This window comes from Rutilus rutilus, assembly GCF_951802725.1.
Source record: "Rutilus rutilus genome assembly, chromosome: 9".
NCBI lineage: Eukaryota > Metazoa > Chordata > Actinopteri > Cypriniformes > Leuciscidae > Rutilus > Rutilus rutilus.
The window spans coordinates 21,267,236-21,288,956 of NC_140223.1; the positions used below are offsets into that span (position 1 = coordinate 21,267,236).

The 21,721-nt window shown below is 38.3% G+C and overlaps 1 protein-coding gene across 5 annotated transcripts in view; it reads right to left on the reverse strand.

The window, feature by feature from the left end:
* pitpnm3 (PITPNM family member 3) overlaps positions 1 to 21,721 on the reverse strand; it is an 89,397-nt gene that overhangs the window by 12,776 nt on the left and 54,900 nt on the right. For 4 of the 5 annotated variants that reach the window (XM_084419499.1, XM_084419496.1, XM_084419497.1 and 1 more), the window contains exons 6-11: positions 14,052 to 14,241; positions 12,598 to 12,705; positions 11,705 to 11,877; positions 8,085 to 8,242; positions 7,772 to 7,942; positions 195 to 395 (exon numbers count right to left, since the gene is read on the reverse strand). In XM_084419499.1, coding sequence (XP_084275625.1) covers positions 195 to 395; positions 7,772 to 7,942; positions 8,085 to 8,242; positions 11,705 to 11,877; positions 12,598 to 12,705; positions 14,052 to 14,241 — 1,001 coding nt within the window. The remainder of the gene's footprint in view (positions 1 to 194; positions 396 to 7,771; positions 7,943 to 8,084; positions 8,243 to 11,704; positions 11,878 to 12,597; positions 12,706 to 14,051; positions 14,242 to 21,721) is intronic. The other variant, XM_084419500.1, reaches the window with a different exon arrangement.

Sequence of the window (21,721 nt, forward strand, 5' to 3'; positions counted from 1 at the left end):
CGGCAGGTCTTTTGGCAGCACAGCGAGCTCTTAACAGTGCATTGCTTGGCTGGAGAGCAAAAAGCATTTCTAATTATGAGGTTTGTGCAGTACGGAGTAAAGAGTAGGTCTGACGAAAAGATAAAAGAGCTTTAGATCAACTTAGTGAGAGTTTAATTTTGTGCCTGAAGCTCGCCCACCCGCTGCCCACTCACTGTTGGCGATGGTGCCGCTCAGCCTGCTCTCCCAGCAGCCTGATAACTGGCTGTCCATGCTGGTCAAACTAGACCTGCGGACCTCAACGCCCACCCGCCCACCTGTGCTGTGTTCCGTTTGGACAGAGGAGGATTTCGGAGCGCCCACTGGAACCGCACTACCGGGAAGGAACACGTCAGGGTAGCTGTGGATATCGTTGACTGGAGGGAAAACAGATCATGATAGTGAAAGTTGGAAAAGTAGACAGGGTTATTGATTAGGGGTTGGAACGGTATAAACATTTTGGCTTCAGTATAATATCAGCCTCTGGTACTAATATCAAATCAATACCTTAGGCAGAACAAACAGTCTTGAGTGACTGATGGAGTGAAACAAAATGAAACTACAAACAAAACAAAGCTGCAATAATACCACAGTTCTCCACGTTACTTTTTCATATATACACATATATGCATATATATATATTCACACACATATATATAAACCCATATACACATATACATATACATACACATACATCCATACATCTACACACATATATACATACATACATACATATATATATATATAACATGTTACTTGTTGCCTAAGCAACTTAGGCATGTTAATACCCCCCCCACCCCCAATGGTTTTAAGTCAGTTATTTATATCTTTTGCTGTAGTGTGTCAGTAGGAAATATCAGTTTACATTTCCAAACATTCTTTTTGCTATTAATTGTAATAATCCAGTGAGATTTCTGTATGCACAAGGAGTCTGACAACAGCCAGGATGATCTGATCTCACCATCATCGAGTCCGTCTGTGATTACATGAAGAAACAGAAAAAACTGAGACAAACTAAATCCAGAAGAACTGCGGGAACGTCTCCAAGATGCTTGAAGAAACCTTCCTGCAAAGCTACAGTACTGTGAAAAGTACTGGCACTTGTGTTAAAATGCAGTAAAGTGAGAATGCTTTCAAAAATAAAATCACAAATTGAATTTATTTATGATTTAACTTCTATTAACTAATTCAAATCAATATATGGTGTAACAACCCTTTGCGTTTAAAACGGCTTTTGGTTTTATCCAGGTACACTTGCGCATAGTTTTTCAGGTAGCTTTGCAGGAAGGTTTCTTCAAGCATCTTGAAGACGTTCCCGCAGTTCTTCTGGATTTAGTTTGTCTCAGTTTTTTCTGTTTCTTGATCATCGACGGACTCGATGATGGTGAGATCAGATCATCCTGGCTGTTGTCAGACTCCTTGTGCATACAGAAATCTCACTGGATTAGTACAATTAATGGCAAAAAGAATGTTTGGAAATGTAAACTGATATTTCCTACTGACACACTACAGCAAAAGATATAAATAACTGACCTGGGGGGGGGGGGATTAACATGCCTAAGACTTTTGCACAGTACTGTATATATATATATATATATATATATATATATATATATACACACACACACACACACACACACACATACATATATATATACACACACACACATACATACACACATACATATACATATATATACATATATACACACATATGTAATTTTTTTTTGTGGAAACATTCAAATATTTAAACGTGTCTGATGTTATATGTTATATTAGGATCAGAGATTTTATTTGATTTAATGGAAAGACTATAAATATGAATTCATATGCATGAATATGAATGTGTGTTTGCATGTGTGTGTGAGAAAGACAGAAATAAAGAGAACTGAATTACAGACAACACCGCATCATGACCCAAGAAGAGCCTGTTTAAATTGAATTTATAAAACCCTCAGCCACTACACAACCAAACAACAAAAGCCTCCCTTTCACTCTCAATATAGCTCACCATAACGTCAGACTATGTTTGTGTAAGGGATCTAAATGCTTCCTGACAGAGATCAAGCACTCTCCTTTTCTCCCTCTTTTGAGAATACAGAATGACATACAGGCAGAAATTCTTTAAGTGACCGTCCTGGCTAATCTGTCCTTTTATACGCCTGCTGCCTCGTGCACACATGGCCTGTTATTTCTGACGGGGCATATTGAATCTGTTTTCATTAGTCCAGCAGCCTGTGCAGAAAACATCCCATTAGGCTGGCCCAGATTACTGGCACAACCACACGCATGTGTGAGCTTGAATATCTGTGTGTGACCTTGGCAGCTATGTGCCACTGACCACTACAGGTAGTAAAGAGCACCTCACCTCTGTCATTCTAGCAACTGGCTTCTCTCTCATTTGCCATTGCCATTGGCTCACAAATGGCCAGGGCTTCGATTATGATGATAGTCACTGAAATGTGGGGGGTAGGGATGGTTGGATGTCAAGAGCATAGGAACAATCCGAAAAGCCTTATAACAGGCATTATGAGGTTGACAACGTTTCCTTTTGTCAGTAGTTGAGTTTCCATCCAAAGTTGCGAATTTAACTTATGCGCAAAATTGGAATATGGCATAAAACATTTGCGAATAAAGCACCGTTTCCATCCAACAAAAACGTCACTTCCTGATAAATACCAATAAATTACCTGCATCTCAGAGCGTGCAAACGAAACACAATAAACACGTTATCTTGTGTCTGGAGGCAGATGCTGCTGTTTGGGAATGTAGTCGTGTAAGGGAGTTCTGGGAGGGAATTATACCAAAGACTTTAACTACAGAATCTTCAGGCATTTCAGAATGACCAAAATAGCATTTTAGATGCTGTGCAACGAGATTGGTCCACTGGTTAGTCCAGTTATGCCATCACATCGCAAAGTCACATGATTTTTTTGATGTGCATTGAGGAATTTATTCGGTTTATGCATTTCCATCATAGTTTATGCGCATGTGTTCTTATCAGATAAAACTTTTTTTTTTTTTTTTTATGCATGCGCATCTCTGCGTTTCCATCCACCAGTTTTTAATGCGATATCCCAAAATGTGCATAAAAATAGGTAAATGGAAACCTAGCTAGTGATTGAAATTACGACAAGTTCATCCATTTCAACATAATCCTTCATCTTGTTTAGTTAAAAATCTCTTTAAATAGTATAAAACCTTGCAACTCCAATAGAAAGCCGTATGAAAATTATGATTCGATTTGCGTCCTCAGCTTGGTTCTGTGAACTTAGAGGCTTTTGTGGCGTTTAGAAGCTTCTGCCAGCGAACCAGTATTTCTGAATAAGCTGAGGCAGGGATTTAGTTGGTTTGAAGCGAAAGTATTCGATGAATGTATATAGTATGTGCAGAGAGCGTTTGCTTAATATCATTATCGAATTTTTTAAGGAGGTGGCGTTTAGCAGCTTTAGCTTCTGAAGTAGTATATATGGTATCATGGCAAGGCACTAATATACATTTTTACAATGTTATATGATGCAATATTTACTATGTTATTGTTGATTAAACAAATTTTCTGAAAGGCTAAAAATATAGATATATTAATATAAATATATGATATTTTTCTGCTGGTGGAAATCTTACAAAAAAGGAGATGGGACGAGTTATAATGATTGCAACAGCCCTGGTAATAGGGGTCAGGAAAAGGAGCAGGACGGAGAGCTGGTGGACAGGGAGCACAATCCTGAGGCTGTGTGTGAATTCTAAACAGGGGCAGTCCTATCAGTGCTGGTCATCAGAACGAGCTCCTGCGAATTTATAGCTTTCCAGTCATGCTGACATCTCTGAGAGCTGGGCTAAGGCGTGTTCAGAATGTGCTTATGCCCGCTCCAACTGTAGCCACAAATCTGCAAAGCTCCAGAGAGCCAAGCGCTCTGCTCTCCTATCTGGGTACGTTTTTGTAGAGTTAACCCCCACAGTCTTTGCGCTTGACCTTTTCCAAGGAGTTTTTGCTGGGCGCAGGATGCATGGCTGCTCTGCTTAATTTCTCATGTCACTAAAGGCCCCAGAGCCAGACGCAAAATACAAATTCACAGGAGCTCTCTCTTCAGAAAGCGTGGACTGGAATCAGACAGCACCATTACACCAATCCTGGATGAATACAGGAAAAAAAGACTGCTCTTTATGCAGACATGAGGAACGGACAGGGAGACTGATCACATTTACGATACAGAGTTCATTAGCATTCCCAAAGCCATCTATTTATGTGAGCAATGGGCTTTTTACAACAATCCTGCTCAGTCTTACCAAGATGAAGCATGCATATAAATGGTAACAAATATATTCTGTTGTGATCACGACACGATGAAAACATTTGTGTAAGAGATTAGTTTGACAAATGAACAAACACTTGACTTGTGTACAGCAAGAGTACACAGATGCAGTGCTAATACATCAAAGAGGATAACCAAAAACATATAATTAAATAGCCACTTCCATGTTCATGAGTCATCCATTCAATTATAATTGACAAGTAAGACATGAGCAACAGAGAGAATAAGAGATAGGGGATAAATGAAGGGGACAGAAAGTGAAACTGAGGCTGTGAAAGTGACAGTGCTCTAAGTGCAAAACAAAATATAAATGTTATTCAAAATTATAGGCAAATTGTATTACCATCAATGTAGTGTGATCAGATGTCACTTGGTCATCTATAGAGGGCATGTGCACTACCGTTCAAAAGTTTGGAGTATGAATTTTTTTTTTATTATTCAGCAAAGATGCTTAAAAATTGATCAAAATTGACAGTAAAGACTTTTACAGCATTACAAAAAATTAATTTCAAATAAATTCTATTATTTAGACCTTTCAATCCAAAGAATCCTGAAATGTATGTTTCTATACAAAGTTACACATTTTCAAGGATGTGAATGAGGATCGTTTTCATAACGTTGTCTTCTGTATGCAAAAATGTTTCCTATTCTGCATCATTCTGTTCTATTTGACTTAAATCAACAAGTGGACTCGAGATATCCGAATTGCAAATATGACTCTAATTAGCCGTTTTTGTTTTTAATTAATCAATATAACAGACTGATTGAAAGCAATAACTATTAGAATCATCTAACGACTCCCCAAATGACTGAATCGGTAGCCTAGAAATCTAGACGCACCCTAGCGGCAGCAAAATGTATTTAACCTAAATTGGGTCAGGCCAATCACATCGCGTATAGAGTATGCGGGGCGGGCTTAACATATGACGACAGAGTTGCGACGGTTCCCTGGCTGCTACTTGAAAACAAAGAATGACGGCTGCTCATTGGCTTTTTGGCATTTGGAGTTACGTTTTTCTTTGAGGAAAGAGCAAAGAACGGGACTTAAGTCATTCTTAAAAAAAGGAAGATGTGTTCGTAGTTTTGCTGAATCTATCAACTAGCTCCGCTGGTGGGAAAACGCTCTGGTTGGTTGAAGCGCTGTCCTATTGCGTGCAGAGGGAATTTGAAAGACAGCCGTTTATCCCGCCCCTCGGATTAAGCGTGTCTATGGTGAGTTGCCAGACCAAACATCTTGATGTAGGTCTGGCTTGCCAGGCTACTGAATCGGTTGAATCAGTAACAACCATGAATCGTTGCAGTCAAGTTTGTTAAAATGAGCTTACTGAGACCTACATTTACCAACATGTAATTTAAAGATACACAATTGTATTATTTTCTCCAAAGAATTAAAATGGTATGCATAGGTTTGGTACATTCTTTTACATCCCTTTCTCACAAAACATGTCAGTGATTGCTGGTTAAACAGCAATACACTATACACTATACACCAGATGTGCACAACTCAGCCCTTCCAACTCTGCTCCAACCCACATACAGATAGTTTTCAAATATGCCTGAAGGACTAGATTAGCTGGTGCGTTTAATTAGGGTTTAAACTAAACTCTGCAGGGCTGTGGCCCTCATTAACTGAGTTTTTCACCCCAGTATACACTTGAAGAACACTACACACTATACATTTAATGAACTGAAGTGTATATACATTTCCTATTTACGCACTGCAGTCAAAGCAAGACAGCGTTTCCGAATATCCATCTATACTGAGTGATTCTATCATATTTAAAACACTTTAGGAGCCAGTTTTAGTCTGGAACCCTGACTGAAGGTCAGAGACATGATGGCAAGGTCGCAACGCTCAACTTTTAAGCGGGAAAAAATGGAAACATACACTAGAACGCAATAAGAGAGGTCAATTGAGCAAGAGGTCTTGCTCAAAATACTGGGCTAGGCTTATTGGACTTGAAAGTGATCGGGCGACTCAGAGAAGATTGAAGACTAAGGCACGGCAGGATACAGCATTTACTGCGCTGTAGAATAACACAAGAGAGACCTTTGAGATGAGGCCGAGGTGGTATATGAGCTCTGGGCATGAGGGGCTGAAAGCGACATGGAGAGGAATACAGAGTTCAGTGGAAAGAATCATGCTGCTCTTCAGCGTAATGAGAAAAAGAACTCTGTGATGTTGCTCCATATACGGCTTTAGAATCTCACTCCCCAGTTTTCAACTACTTGAAATGAATGGCTCCGGATTTTCCGGCCGCCAAATGAAATGAATCAATCCAAATGCACAGGAACAGCATAAACAGGAAAACAGATGGATATCAGATACATTTCTCACATTAAAGGCCCGCTGAGTAAATCTGTAATGATTCATAATGAAAGAACCTTACACATGGGAGGCCGTTCCAGAGATACTCCATTAGGATGGCAATTATTAACTACTGCATTAAAAACAGAGCATGTGTGAGTGGTGTGTGAGTGCATGCATTAAATTAGACACATCCATGCCTCGGTATCTAACAAATATTGTGACATTCTTCGCCTATGATCAGCAGAGTGAGACTTGATATAATTAAAAGTCAGTGTCACATTTCCTGTGAGACACAGACTCTTTCCTCTCAATGGCTGATGCCTCTCTCTGTTGCATTGTGCTGATGAGGGTTATAATCCCTTCTTTTCCAGGAAGATTGCACAGCTAATACTGTATATATTTGCTTTCGTGCCAAATGATCTTTAAAACAGCTTATTTACACAACATATTTGGAGTAGAGTTTTTTGTTTCTCGAGGTTATCTTCAAGATTTTCAGATGTTTACTTTACATTATTTCAGTTCATTATGTTAAATCAATGTTTTCATCTTAGTATGTTTATTTTTGTTGATTATGTTTGTTTCAGTTCAGCCACTGTTATTAGTTTCGCTTCACTTTAGTTCTCCGTTTACTTTGTTACTTCTAGTTCTAGGCCTAGTGTAGAATATAGGATGAGCCTAAAATGGATGACATACACCAATTAAATATGTCTGCAAAGCAGGATAAAGTATGCTCTAAATAAATCAGGACCTCATTACAGGGTGAGACACCAGCCTGCAGAACTTGGTAAAGCTCCAGGGAATCTGACACGGAGTAAAATAATGTAAGGCACAGCAGTGCTCAGGTTAGCGGTTATCTGTCAGGAAAAGGATGCATACGAAAAAAGGAAGTCACCGAAAAAATCCAGTGAGAAAGACTGTAGTTTCTTCACAAGAAAACATTGTTAACAACCGAACAAGAATCATTCCTCAAAATAGCACATCATTTGGCAGCCTAAGATAAGCGCATTACTGTGACAAAGCAATTATGAAACATAATAAAAGGAACAAATGAGTGAATATTGTGCTTTATTTGTGCATGTGGTTTAGCGCTGAACAGTTTAATTGATTCTCAACGGGATATCTCACTCACCGATAAGGGTGGAGCGGCCGTCTCCCAGAGGGAAGCGCTGGTAGCGAGGAACAGGGAACGGAGGCAGTTTGTGGAATTCGGAGTGTAGCAAGGGCTCCAGTCTAGAGGCCGATGGGTCGGAGGGGTAAAACAGGTTGAAGATCTGTGAACACGCAGGCCGGAGTTGAGACACTGCAGGATAAAAAGAAAAGATAGACATGACTAAATTAATTGTAAATATGACTGAGGAGGAGGACAATCTAATGGGAATGTCTGCCAGTGTATCAAGAGGACAATGTGTTCTGGTCATTAATTGGAGAATTTTTACACCAACCCTGGACAGCGGGAAGCACAGTGCGTCTCATGGCTAGCACCAATCCAAGAGGACAGCCCAGCAGAAAACAATCCGACACCTCAAAGTCAAAGCGACCTGGATTCAACATTATACTGGTGCTGCTGCTTGGCCTCAGGTCTGTTCCATCCTGTATCAAACTGAATACACACACATAGATGAGCTTTACTTCAAAAGTTACGCCACAGAGTTTTTACATTTGGATGACTCTGAACTTTCTGGGAGTTGTTTAAGTCGGCCAAAATACCCAGAAAAAAACTAATCACAACACACAGTTGTGCTCACGGAGAGTTTACTTGCTACTAAATTCTGACTATCTGTTGTCAAAACCTGGTTTTGGCTTCGGCAAATCCAACAATTATTTCTTAATCAAATTGTCTGAACCAGTTTTCCTTGAAAAATGAAAAGAAAAAGAAATGCGGGTCCTGATATAAAATTGTATCTAACCCCAATGGATTACAGCAAGAATCTTTCTGCTAGACCGTCAATAAGTATTTCCTCACTGCCTTTCAAATCTCCACTCTTTTTGCACATTGTTTGTCTTTATTATCATCACTCTACAAGTGATGACAGAAAAGCTCTTAAAGACTCTGACTGTCTATCTCACCTCAGACTGAGTGTGAAAAGGATGGGGTGTACAGGGCCCCGGGGACAGATGATTGGGAGTGAAATGTAGTACAGCTGAGGGGTATGGATGAGCTAAGTGATAAGTCTCCCTCCAGTCCAGCGCTATCAGTCCTGGGTGAGAGTCAGTGCTTTTGTCCGGCATTTCTCTAAACGGCCCTATAGTGACTACACAAAGCCCAAGATATAAAAAACTATGGCAAGATAACTTGCAATGCAAGGGCTGGTAATGAGAAGGTCGCTAGATCAATCATCCAGCGCTATCAGTCCTGGGTGAGAGTCAGTGCTTTTGTCCGGCATTTCTCTAAGCGGCCCTATAGTAACTGCACAAAGTCCAAGATATAAAAATCTATGGTAAGATAACTTGCAATGCAAGAGCTGGTAATGAGAAGGTCGCTAGATCAATCATCAATATCAATCACTAGGCCAACCAGCACCATGGTGCCCTAAAGCAAGCATTTTTATTGTAAAAAAACCCCTACTTTTTTTGTTTATTTTTGCATATCAATATGTATTTTCTATATATATAAATAAAATGAGTTTGAGCTAACAGCAAATTTATCAAAATATTTAAACTAGGGCTGTCAAAAGATTAATCGCGATTAATCGCATCCAAAATAAAAGTTTGTGTTTACATAATATATGTGTGTGTACTGTGTATAATTATTTTGTATATATCAATACACACACATGCATGTATATATTTAAGAAATATTTGCATACATATACTGTATATATTTATATATAATTTATATTATATATAAATATAATTTTTTTATATATATAAATTACACATTTTTCTTAAATATATACAAGCATGTGTGTGTATTGATATATACAAAATAATTATACACAGTACACACACATATATTATGTAAACACAAACTTTTATTTTGGATGCGATTAATCGCGATTAATCTTTTGACAGCCCTAATTTAAACATACATATAAATATACAAAAATAGGTTGCACATATATCATGTCACATTTGACAAAAGATTAAGCATCAAATGAAGCACTTTTCCCAAAATGACACTTGAGGGGTAAAGTGTGCCAGATGCTTCCGCATAAGTTGTGCAAGTTACTTAACTAATTGTGCTAGAAAGCTTTGCATCCAGGAAATATTAAGTCAAAAACATGTTGAAAATATCACTACAATAAAATATACTGATTATTACAGTATAATATATAATATTAATATTTGCATTTAGAATATTTTAAAAAAACTGAAGTTTAATATTACAAATTACAATATATATGCAAAATGTGTTGAAAATTGTTTCACAACATTAAAATATTCAGGATAATAGTATAATATCATCATTAATAAATACATACATAAATACTGTAAATGAATAGTTTTAAAAAATTAAAACTTTTAGAATAAATATATTGATTATAATTTTATATTATAATATCATACAATATTATATTTTCCTGACTGGCTTATAGGATTTAAGATTTTGGGAAATTGCAAAGAGCTTTTTTAAAATAATGTATTTATTCTTATTTGTGTTTAAATTTGATTTATTTATTTAATTTACCCCTCGACATGACACAGCTTAACCCTACCTCAAATCTGCACAAGTACTACTTTATTTGATATGTAATTTTATGCACAATGACATGACATAAATTGCTAGCTCTAATCGAGGGTAAAAACACGGAATGCTACTGTTTTAGGAACTATTTTAATAAAAGAGCTGTGCTGAAGGTTTGTGACAACAACAGTGCTGAGAAATCTCTCTTGACACATCAATACCCTAAATAGCATCATTTAGAAGATAAACAGTTGGATGTTTGGACCTTTGCCGCCGTGGCATTGAGCAACTTCTATTGAAAAGGCATCGTTCAGTCTGCGCCTCATTCTCTCATACAGTACTTGCACACTGACTGCAGCTGTGACTATTAATAGCACTGCAGCACGCAACATGCCATCGAGCAGCCAATATTGATAAACAGAAATGGGAAAAAGAGTGACACATTTATGGATGGCTTGGCCAGCGGGACACATCTGGGTAATCTTGTTCTGATTTCTTTGTACCAGAAAAGAAGTACATTCACTGATTTTCCAAAATATAGAGAATGACTAAGGATGCTGATCTGCTGCAAAAATAATTTTAAATTTGCCATTGTTTGAACAAAAACATAGTCCCACCTCAAACTCACGCTATTGGTTAGGCCAATGTTAAAGGAACACTCCACCGTTTTTTGAAATAGGGCTTATTCACCTTCTTTCCTACAGTTAGATAGGTGGGCAAATGCATTTTTGTCTCAGTGCATGCATTGTTTTAGTTTGACAGGGTCGGCGCTAGCTTAGCTTAGCATAATGAATGTAATCCTTTGTTGCCAGCTAGCATGTCCTGAGTAAAAGTAATATAAAAAAAACAAAAAAAACACCTAATTACTTCTTGTGGCCTGCGTATTTACAACGAGTACAAATAGCGATGCAGATTAACACTAGGCGATTTCCTATGCAGATATTGACATGGGACTATATTAGGGGGAAGCACAGGCGAAGCACTGCTACTTGGGCTCAGAGATATCACGCCCAAGTAGCAGTGCTTCGCCTGTGCTTCCCCCTAATATAGTCCTTAATATACGCAGGCCACAAGAAGTAATTAGGTGTTTTTTTTTTTTTATATATCACTTTTACTCAGGACATGCTAGCTGGCAACAAAGGATTCCATTCATTATGCTAAGCTAAGCTAGCGCTGACCCTGTCAAACTAAAACAATGCATGCACTGAGACAAAAATGCATTTGCCCACCTATCTAAATGTAGGAAAGAAGGTGAATAAGCCCTATTTCAAAAAACGGTGGAGTGTTCCTTTAACATGTCAGACTACTCCAAAAAAACAAGAGCAATGCTGAAAATGCCTCTTCAGGGATTGTCTCTGAAAATATTGCAATAGAAACACTCACTTACAGTTACAGCATCATAAAACAGCATTTGGTCTCTGTTCTTGTATGCTGTACCTGCTGAGGAATGGGTGGTGCTGGCTGCCAGAAGAGTCTCCATCATACGAGTCGCTCTGTTTGCGGCTGAGTGGAGTTTTCCTGTTCCGGGTCTCACTGGGGGCAGATAGGTCGATGTTGCTCCTGCTAAGACGTTTGCTGGAGCTCAGGCTCGGACTGACCTCAGGGTTATCCTGAGTGTGTGGAAAAAGTGAGACAGCAGGTTGAATAAAGTCATTGTTTATATAATTGTGAAAATAATATAAGCGAGTGCTGAAGTAGAGTGTCAGATATAGTCTGCCTGGTGTGACAGATGTTCTGTGCTCCCTGAAGATCACAGAAATGTGATTGAACAACCCACAGGAATTTGCTCAGAAGTTGCTCCTTCATAGCTCAGAGGACTAAATTGAGCTCTTGGTGATGTTTCATCGACTTTGTCTCAGAGCATTTAGAGATAGAAAAAGATAATGAGACAACTGTCGACATTCAGAGTTAAAGCTATAAAATAAATGTGGATAGAACAGCTCAGATTATTTGGGATATTGAGATATTAAATATTCAGGCTTTGACATCTTGGCATATATGAGCAGAGTTTGCAACATTGTTGAGATCTCATCTACAACCTTAAAGATGTGATACTAACAAGGGGAAAAAACAGAGAAGCAGAAGACTTAAGCAAACGCCTCCATTTATTCTCTAATAACATCTCATTGCAGTCTAAGAGATCTCAATTTTAGGGCTGCAAAATATATCAGTACTATAACAGTATATCTATATACAGTATATATAATGTCAACAGTGCATTCCCACTAAAAGTGATTTTTTACTAGAACCACAATAAGACAAGAAAGAAAAGAACAAAAGAAGTTACAGATGTGTTAGAAAACGGAATGATTCAGTGTTTAAGAACAAACCTTTAAGCTCTCTGTGCTGTTATGTCGGCTGCTGTGTCGTGGGCTGTTGCTGAAACAGAGAGCGTCGAAACACAGCACACCTCCCACACAGTCACCCAATAAACACACCTGTACAAAACACACACACAAACTAATTCAGTCAGAATCAGTGCAGTGTTTTTGCATGCAATCAACACCGTCAGGCAAATCTCAAGATTGCATAATGACAGCTCAATCTACAGTGCAGCCTGACAGTAAATAACACGTTTAATTAACTGCACAGAAATAACACAGCGGCAACTCTAGCACTTTCCTATTTGATGCTGATGAGCACAAATAATGTATAGATGCTCCAAAAACAAACAAATCCACAGGTCTAATTATCAGTGTCAGCAACAGACGAGTACGTGCCACACTGTAAATGAACTACACGGCTGTGGCCATGTCAAAAAGCACACCAATTTTTCTGCAAAACGTGAGGGCTAATATGCTATTTGAATAGTCCGGCTCCCTAGAGAGTCAACACTTGACACACAACTCATAAACTGCAGTGACCACTTTAGGAAATCATTGTGCCTCCTAAATTGACAGGAGTGTGTTATTGTATTAATCATGTGAGATTATGGAGTAAGATGAGTGGAAAGACCCCCTCCTTTTTGTCTGTTTTGAATGACTCATCACTGATGAGTCACTATCCCTGTCACAGACCCACACACCCTTCCCACTGCTGCTCCAGACAGCATTTGCCTTCCTAATACTGATCTGGGACTGCCTTCATCTGCCTGTGTGGCCCAATCTAGATTGTCATAGAAAAGCAGTCAAAAATGGTTTCAGGGTTGAGATGCAATCGCATGCAGTCACTTTTACCACTGCCTGCCCACTTTTTTTGTGGTGTTGGTTCCAGAAGTATAATTTACATACATTTTTCCTATAGGGATTTTAAGCCATGAACTGAACCAACCAGCTACAAGGTAAATCACAACTTTAGAGACTTTGATTTGAAGCAAACATTTTTTTGAAAATCAACAAAATCACAAAGGTACAAGAAGTATTTAACAGGTTTAATGAGGGAAAGAACTACAATCCCATGAAACATTGTGAAAGACAATCAAATTAAAAACAATGAAGAAATAAAAATGATTAATTTAAAGTTGTTGATTATATAAATAGAAACAATACACTTTAAGTTTATAGCAGAATATGCATATACAAACAATTAAGAATTTTGAGAGAGTAGCTGTTAAACACAATTCTGATAATAAGTTGAAATCGGGAGTTTTGCATTAGGATGGAAAAGTTTTCACTCATGCATGTTTCAGCTCATGTTCAATTTATCACACAAATTTGCCACATTGACCAACATAAAGCTGTTTGGTTTGAAAGGGACTTCTGTGTGAACGATGCTTTATGCATGGACCTTTCGCCCATGGCTAATAAGACTGCAACTTAATATTGTTGGGCGCTCCTGAACTCACCTGCCCTGTGAACCCCTGTCCCTCTGGAGACTGCAGAAAGCTGTGGTACACCTGGTTGGCCCGGGAAATCACGGTCGCGACGGCATCTTGGTAGTGTGGAGCAGCTATGGCGAGCAGCGGTAAAGCGGCCAGAGGTAGATGGTCTACACTGCTAGACACGCAACTCTCATCGTAGCTATAAGGATTCAGACTGTGGAAGAGAAAAGCATGTTAGAGTCCATACTGATGGCCCCGTGACAAAGCAACTGACACAAAACATTTTTGTTTTGCTACCCTACCGAACTTTAAGAGATTTAGTTCCCAAAACACTACATCTGCAAGTTTAATGACGGCAGTTTGAAAAATCCATCTTAACATGGTAGGTAGCCAGATTGTAGTCGGCCTAAACTGGACATTAGCTAATCCAGTTGGTACAAGTTGGAAATTAGCTAAATAACCAGCCACTATGTTTAAAAAAACAGCCTGACCACTTTAAATTACAGTAGTTGTAGTTACAGTAGTTACAAACTTGTTGTTTGTCCAAGATGTCTACCAGCTAACATCTAGCTCAGCCGAGCTAATAACCAACTCGGATGAGATAATGACCAGCTCAGACTAGTTGATGACCAGTTTTGACTAGCTAATGACCATCTTAGACAAGCTAGAATAGCTCATACTACCTAATTACCAGCTTTGACCAGCTACTGACCAGCTGATATACCAGATAATGAGCAGCTTGAACTAGCTAATGACCAGTTGATGACCAGTTCTGACTACCTAATGACCTGCTTTGACTAGCTAATGACCATCTTAGACCAGCTGATAAACAACTTAGACCAGCTACAAACGGATTACCATGTTCCAATATACTGCTAACCGCAAAAAAGTTGGATTTTTCAGCACAGATGATTAAAAAGCGTGACTCAGACCGGAGAGATGACGATGATGCAACTCGACAAGAGGAATTACAGAGCTTGTCCAAGTACCACTGAGCAAGCCAAGGTGCTTTATCATGCTGCACTGCATGAGTCTGCATGAGCCCACAGCATAAAAGTGAAAGATCGCCCTGGCCCACCGTTGTCACCTTGAACAGCTGGGCTAACCCCAGAGCCATTGATCAAGCACAGAGATTAGTGACCCGAAGGCTCTGACAGAGAGACACGGTGCTGGGGCATGAGCTCCAAAATAATTGTACCTGTTTGAGGAGAAACACCAATGAGTGGTCTAAGAAGTGGCCTTGCAAATTTGGCTTTATCTGGTTTGACAAACTGCCCGAAGTTAAAAATATATATATAGTTCGAATTTTAAATCGTTTATTTCAAATTCGAATTGCAATTCTGGATTATGTTTGCTACCTCAATTCAAATTCTATTTCATTCAAGTACTGATTTGGAATTTAACACTCATTCTCAATTCTAATCTGAATAGTGCCAAACCCTTGGCGACAAAATGGCAGTGATGTGCAGAGCGAAGACATGAAACTTCCCAAGTGTGTAGTTGATAGGCTGTTGCTTGGCGAAGTGTGGCACAGGCTACTTGTGATAAATGACTGTTGAAGGTGATGCCTCCAAGTGGAAATGAACAAGTCCCAAATGGATCTGTCTGTTGGAGACCTGAAATAGTAGTCAAGCTCCTTTTATCATCCTGTTGTCTGGGGGAAACTATGTAGCTGAAGGAAGTCACAGAGGAGTCACTTCTCTGATTATAATGATAATTCATAAGCTCATTGTAATCAGTCTTCGTGACATTGCCCAATGTTCCACAAAAGCGGGTCCATTTACATCTTACTCAGCAGAGAAAGTCTGCTTCTCCTTTGAACCTCTCTTATGATCTACTGCTATTTTTCTTGTAGTATTCTTCTGATAACATGCAAAGATTTCCTCCAAACTGTGCTCTGCCCACTGATCTTTACCCTGACTCCTTACAAGGCTAGGCTAATGCGCTATGACCCAGTGTGAACAGTAGTTCCTGTCATGTTTACATGAACTCTCTTAGCTGGAGAAGGACACAGCCATTACAGTAACAAGCCAGCAGACCAGGGGCCAGCCCTATTAGACACGCTCCACAGCAGGAGAGGAGCACCTCCAAACCACTCAGTATGCCCCCTAACCTAATTTATTATTTATTTACACAGTCTGTAATTAATATTTGGTCCATGCTAGCAGCTGGCATTGTTACTGAGGTGCTGTTTTACCTCACTAATATGAATATGCCAGGCTGGGTAATGAAGTCTAACAACCTGTCATAATTTTTAAGGGTAATGACTGTGCTTTCTGATACTTTTTAGTGTTTACTCTCAATAGGTAGCTCTCAAGTGTAGCTTTGTAGGCTGTCCATCACAAATTCAAATGGCTGTAGTAAGACAGAATAACAACAATAAACTGTAAAAACAAACCATGTTACAAAATGTTACATAAAGAAAACACTAATTCCAGGCTACACTAACATGATACAGCAATATTTTTTCAAATATTTTCTGTGAGTGTTAGTTATACGGTTGCTAATGTATTCTGAGCAGTTTCAAAATGCCGATATTGTTGCTAGGTGGTGCTAGGTGGATACTAGTGTTCTAGGTGGTTACTTCAGTCAAAAGAGCCCATTAAGCCCAGGCGAGTCTCAGTTCCCTTCTTCGCTAGGTGAGAATTTAAAGTCAGATTGCTTTGAAAAGTAATAGAACACCTCCTCTCAACAAGCTGAATGATTTGAGGTGTTATTCATGTCCTTAGCAAAAACAGCACCTTAAGAAGATGTCTTTTTGAGCTGCCTACGCTCTTTACCTGAGGGAACTAGTAAAAAACAATCTCACCAGAAAAAAAAATGCTAGAAAGAGGGATAGAAATTCACAAAGAAGAACTCTGAGCACTGAACTTTGTTGTGTGTCATAAAATATAGATTAGATGATCTAGTTTCCCTCCCTTAAAGGGTGAGTTCACCCAAAAATGAAAATTCGGTCAGTAATTACTCACCCTCATGTTGTTCCAACCCCGTAAGACTTTCGTTCATCTTCGGAACACAAATTAAGATATTTTTACGAAATTAATACTTTAATTCAATGGATGCACTAATTGATGAAAAGTTACAGTAAAGACATCTATAATGTTACAAAAATTTCTATTTCAAATAAATGCCGTTCTTTTAAATTTACTATTCAAATCCAAAATAAGAAAAATGTATCGGTTTTCACAAAAATATTTATCAGCAACAAAAAAATGTCCACATTGATCAGAAATGTTTCCAAACCAAATCAGAATTTTAGATTTCTGAAGGATGAAGACTGGATTAATGGCTGCTAAAAATTCAGCTGTGCCATCCCAGGAATAAATAAATATACATTTAAAAAAATATTAAAATAGAAAACATTTTTTACTGTTTTTATAAATACAGCTTTGTTGAGCATAAGAAATTTCTTTCAAAAACAAAACTATAATAAATCTTTTTAATGGTAGTGTAGTTCAACATTTCAAGCCTACCATATAAAACCATAGTCATTAACATATTTAACTCTCTGTTATGAATATCAAGCATAAATCAATAACACAAGCATGTATCCATCCATCCGTCTAACATCTTACTAATCCTAGCATACTAATCCTACCGCCCTCATTAATGATGTTGGTAAAACTGACACAGGAGAAGTGACCCCTGTTCTTTCAAAGACAAAACCTTCCAAGCCTACTCAGAACAAATGAAGACCCCTGTACTCCCTGCTAGCCTGCTCCACAGGCGATGGCTTCTGGGTCTCAAAATAACCCAACTCCAGCTGAGGAGGGTGAGAGGAAGGAGTTTTGATCAATAACCCACATTCAGACTGCCAAAAAACCTCTTGCAAATGCACAAGTGGGAGCTGAAATCTAACCAGACATCCACAAACACTGCTACATGTAAGAAAGTCATACGAAGATCTAATTTGCAGGGGAGTCATAAGTCTCATTTATGTTTATAAAGCATTAGCTCTCATTAATGGGATCTCTCTTCCGACCATTAGGGCTCAGATAAAAGATATGCATCTCAAAGCTATGTCTTTCTATTTCTCAAGCAACATAAGATTGTTAAATGGTAAATATTTCCTCTTCCTTTCCATGATGTTAGGGACCTAACAAGATGCATTGGCCACAAACAAATCCATTAGTTAACAAAAATAGCTTTAAATTTGTAAAATACTGTCCTACTACCAGTAAACTAAAGTTCATAAATAAGCAACACCAACAACATGCCTGCTTAGTGATGCAGCTTTTATGCAATAAAGTAAATATAATTACTTACATTTTATACACATTATTGCTTTTTCTGTTCTTGCTCTGCCACTGAAAATAGTTCTAAACAAATGTACAGCATAAAGTGTCAGACATATTTTACACCGTAATGGTGTTCTGAATGAATCTGTGTTTTTGAACAAATCGTTTGAGTGAATAATTCAATAACTTGTTCCTGAATGAATCAGCATTTAAATAATGAAATAGTTCACTCATACATAAATGAATTGGTTGAGTGAATAATGACTCACTCATTCCTGAATGAATCAGTATGTTACAACAAACTGGTTGAGTAAATGATTCAATGATTCACTCGTGCCTGAATGAATCAGCATCTTTGAATGAATCAGTTGATCACTGACAGTCACTTGTTGCCACCTACTGATGCAACCGTGTAAAAGCCAATCAGATCTCCTCCACTAATGCACAGACTGTTAAAAAATCAAGGGCCAGATAATAAAATGGACCTATAATAAAATGTTTAAAGTGGCAAAGATACAGGCCTAAGACTAACAAGGAGTTACAGGTTGTAGCCCAAAGCAGATGAGGAATATGGAGCAGATTTGCACCATCAACGCTCACAGGTGGTGCTGTCCTCGAAAGACGAATCAGTATACACCTCCTTCCTATCTGAGCTGTGACAGAGCCCCAAATTGTTTTACTCCAGGAATCACGTATTGAATTGACTTGCACACTGTGCTTTGGTGAGAGAAAATCAATGTGGAAGCTTTTTTACCAGAGTTGCTAATTGGAAATCCTGTGTGGAGACGGCAAACACAAAGCTCCATAACATTCCGCCCCTCCTTTGCTAATGCATGTTTGAGTGTTTTCTGTGTGTAAGACGCTGCACACACACACACACACACACACACACATACTGTAAAGCCACATCTGTAAGCACACATCATTAGGAGAGGGAACTCATTAGCTCTTAAACAGAGGAACTGAGAACATACATGCACGGCAGCTCTACTGACAGAAGATGTGTGCGCTATAAAAGAGGCTCTAAACATGGCAGTGAGTCATTAACGTCTGGACTGTCTGTCAGTCTGTCAGTCAGAGTTTTGACTGGGTGATTCTCACAAAAACATGCCAAGGTCATATTTTACCCTAATACCAAAAAGAAATAAAAAGAAAAAAGAAAAACATTTGAATGTCAATTTATAAAATTGTATAATTTTATTTATTTATTTATAAAATGTCAATTTGTAGGACCATTATGTTTTTCTCACCAATTATCTCAAATTATCACCAAAATGTTTTACTTTAGTGTTCCTGTGCAATTCTCAATATTCTGAATGGTGATTCTCAGTAGATTCTCTTGACTATAATACAGAAGTTTTTAAAATTCATTACAGTAAAACAATAACTTTATTATACTGATTTTTAGAAATAGATTAAATGGAAAAAACTGTACAAAAATACTGCTATAAAGTGTAAATTAGGGCAAAAAAAATTTTTTTTTAAACCAATAGCTATCAATAATGAAAATAAAGGTCACTTCAAAAGTCACAAAGTGGACTGCAGGAAGGATATAAAAATTATTAAAATAAATATACCTTCACATGGGCAAACCATCTGTTTTGAAAACCATTTATTTTCAAATATTATTAAAAAAACAAGATTAATAGACAAAACCAGCAGATCAAATAGATTATACATATATATATATATATGTGTGTGTGTGTGTGTGTGTGTAATTCACAAGTTTTCGACAGGTTTCGTTAGATTCACCCCATTGTTCAGTCCTCGCTGCTGCTGTCCAACAGGCAAGACACAGCAGGAGATAAAATCAGCCACATGTCTCTTCCTGGATCACCAGAGCCTTCTGATGTTATTTTGGCTGATCTCGGGCTAAGTAACGGCGTAAACTGACAGCCTAATGCCTCCATTAACCATGTGGAAAGGAAAAGGAAGTCGTGCTGATGAAAAGAAAACCCTATTGTATGATTCTGAAGCATGTGTAAATGTGTGTTTCTGTGTATTCTGTATCCAGGGAGCATGATTATGATCTACAACAATTACTACTGTCTCTCCCTGCAGCCTGTTGTTCAATATTATATCACTTTTATTATATCCCCTGTCTCAGTACTGGACAAATGCAGACAGATAGGCATAAAACTGGTCATGGTTTCTGCATCTATCCATTTGTCCTTTGCTCAGGTTGGTTAATACTCACTGCAGCTCCAGCACTGAACCATAAAATCACAAGCAAAAGAGCAAATGCAGTTTGTATGTCACTCATGAACAGGGTTTATCATGTTAATCTCCACGGTACCCCAGTGATTGACATTTTTTTATTAGACCCTGTGCGCCATGGGAGCAGGCAGAGATTGTGATCATGTGATCAAAGATCCTCTTCTGCTCTGTTTGTTCCAACTCTATGGAGCTCCTCCATTTTCATTGCTTTACCCAGGTGATGACAAAGACAGAACAAACCGATATAAAAGGCCTAAAGCTATAGAAGAAATAACTCAGAAGGGCCCTGAGCCACTGAGCCCTTGAAGCGATGGATCCACTTTTACGGTTTGAAGGACTCTGTTCGTTTTAAAGGCTGATTCTCACAGAAAGTATTAGCGTTATATGCTTACTTGGGGCTGTCTTCTAATTCTTATTCGCTTCATCCCTTATAAATGAACAGCGGCAGAGGGCCGACAAAAAAATCATTGTGTCTCGTCAAGCAAACAAATCAAATTAAGCCTAAGCTTTGTATCTTATTTGAACCCTTGTTCTACCTGCATGAGATGAACAGATGCTGAGCAAAAGGCAATGCAAATTAATATGTTAAATTATTATAAATTTTCCCTAACCTAGGGAATTGTTTTCAGGACTTTTCAGAGGGAAAATTTAAAGTAAAATATAAACTTTATCATTTAAAATACTGCATTCCCTTCTGGAATTTTCAGAGTGAAAATGAACAATTAATAATAGCAGTGGCCGTAAGGGTGGTGAATTTACATTGCAATATACTGTTATTTTAATTTTTTTGTAAAAATTAATCAATTTATTCAGCAAGGATGCAATAAATTGATCAAAGGTGACAGTAAAGACATTCATAATATTTCAAACAAATGCTGTTCTTTTGAACTTTCTATGCATCAAGGAATCCTGGAAAAAATATATCACAGTAGGCCTAAACACAAAAATATTAAAGGGGACATAACACACGCAGTTTCTGACAATCTCATGTTAATCTTGAGTACCTATAGAGTAGTATTGCATCCTTCATATCTCCGAAGAGTCTTTAGTTTTATCAGATTTATAAAAGACAGATACGCTGTACCGAGTCTTTCCGAAAACAGCCGAGCTCCTGGAGGTGTGCCGTGCAGAATTGCAGACGGCTTCCGTAACCCGAACTTGCACGTTGATGGGCTCGCTCTTGCTCTCGCTCTGGTTGATGTGTGCGCACGCTTTTCCGGGAGAAGTGCCCATACAAGG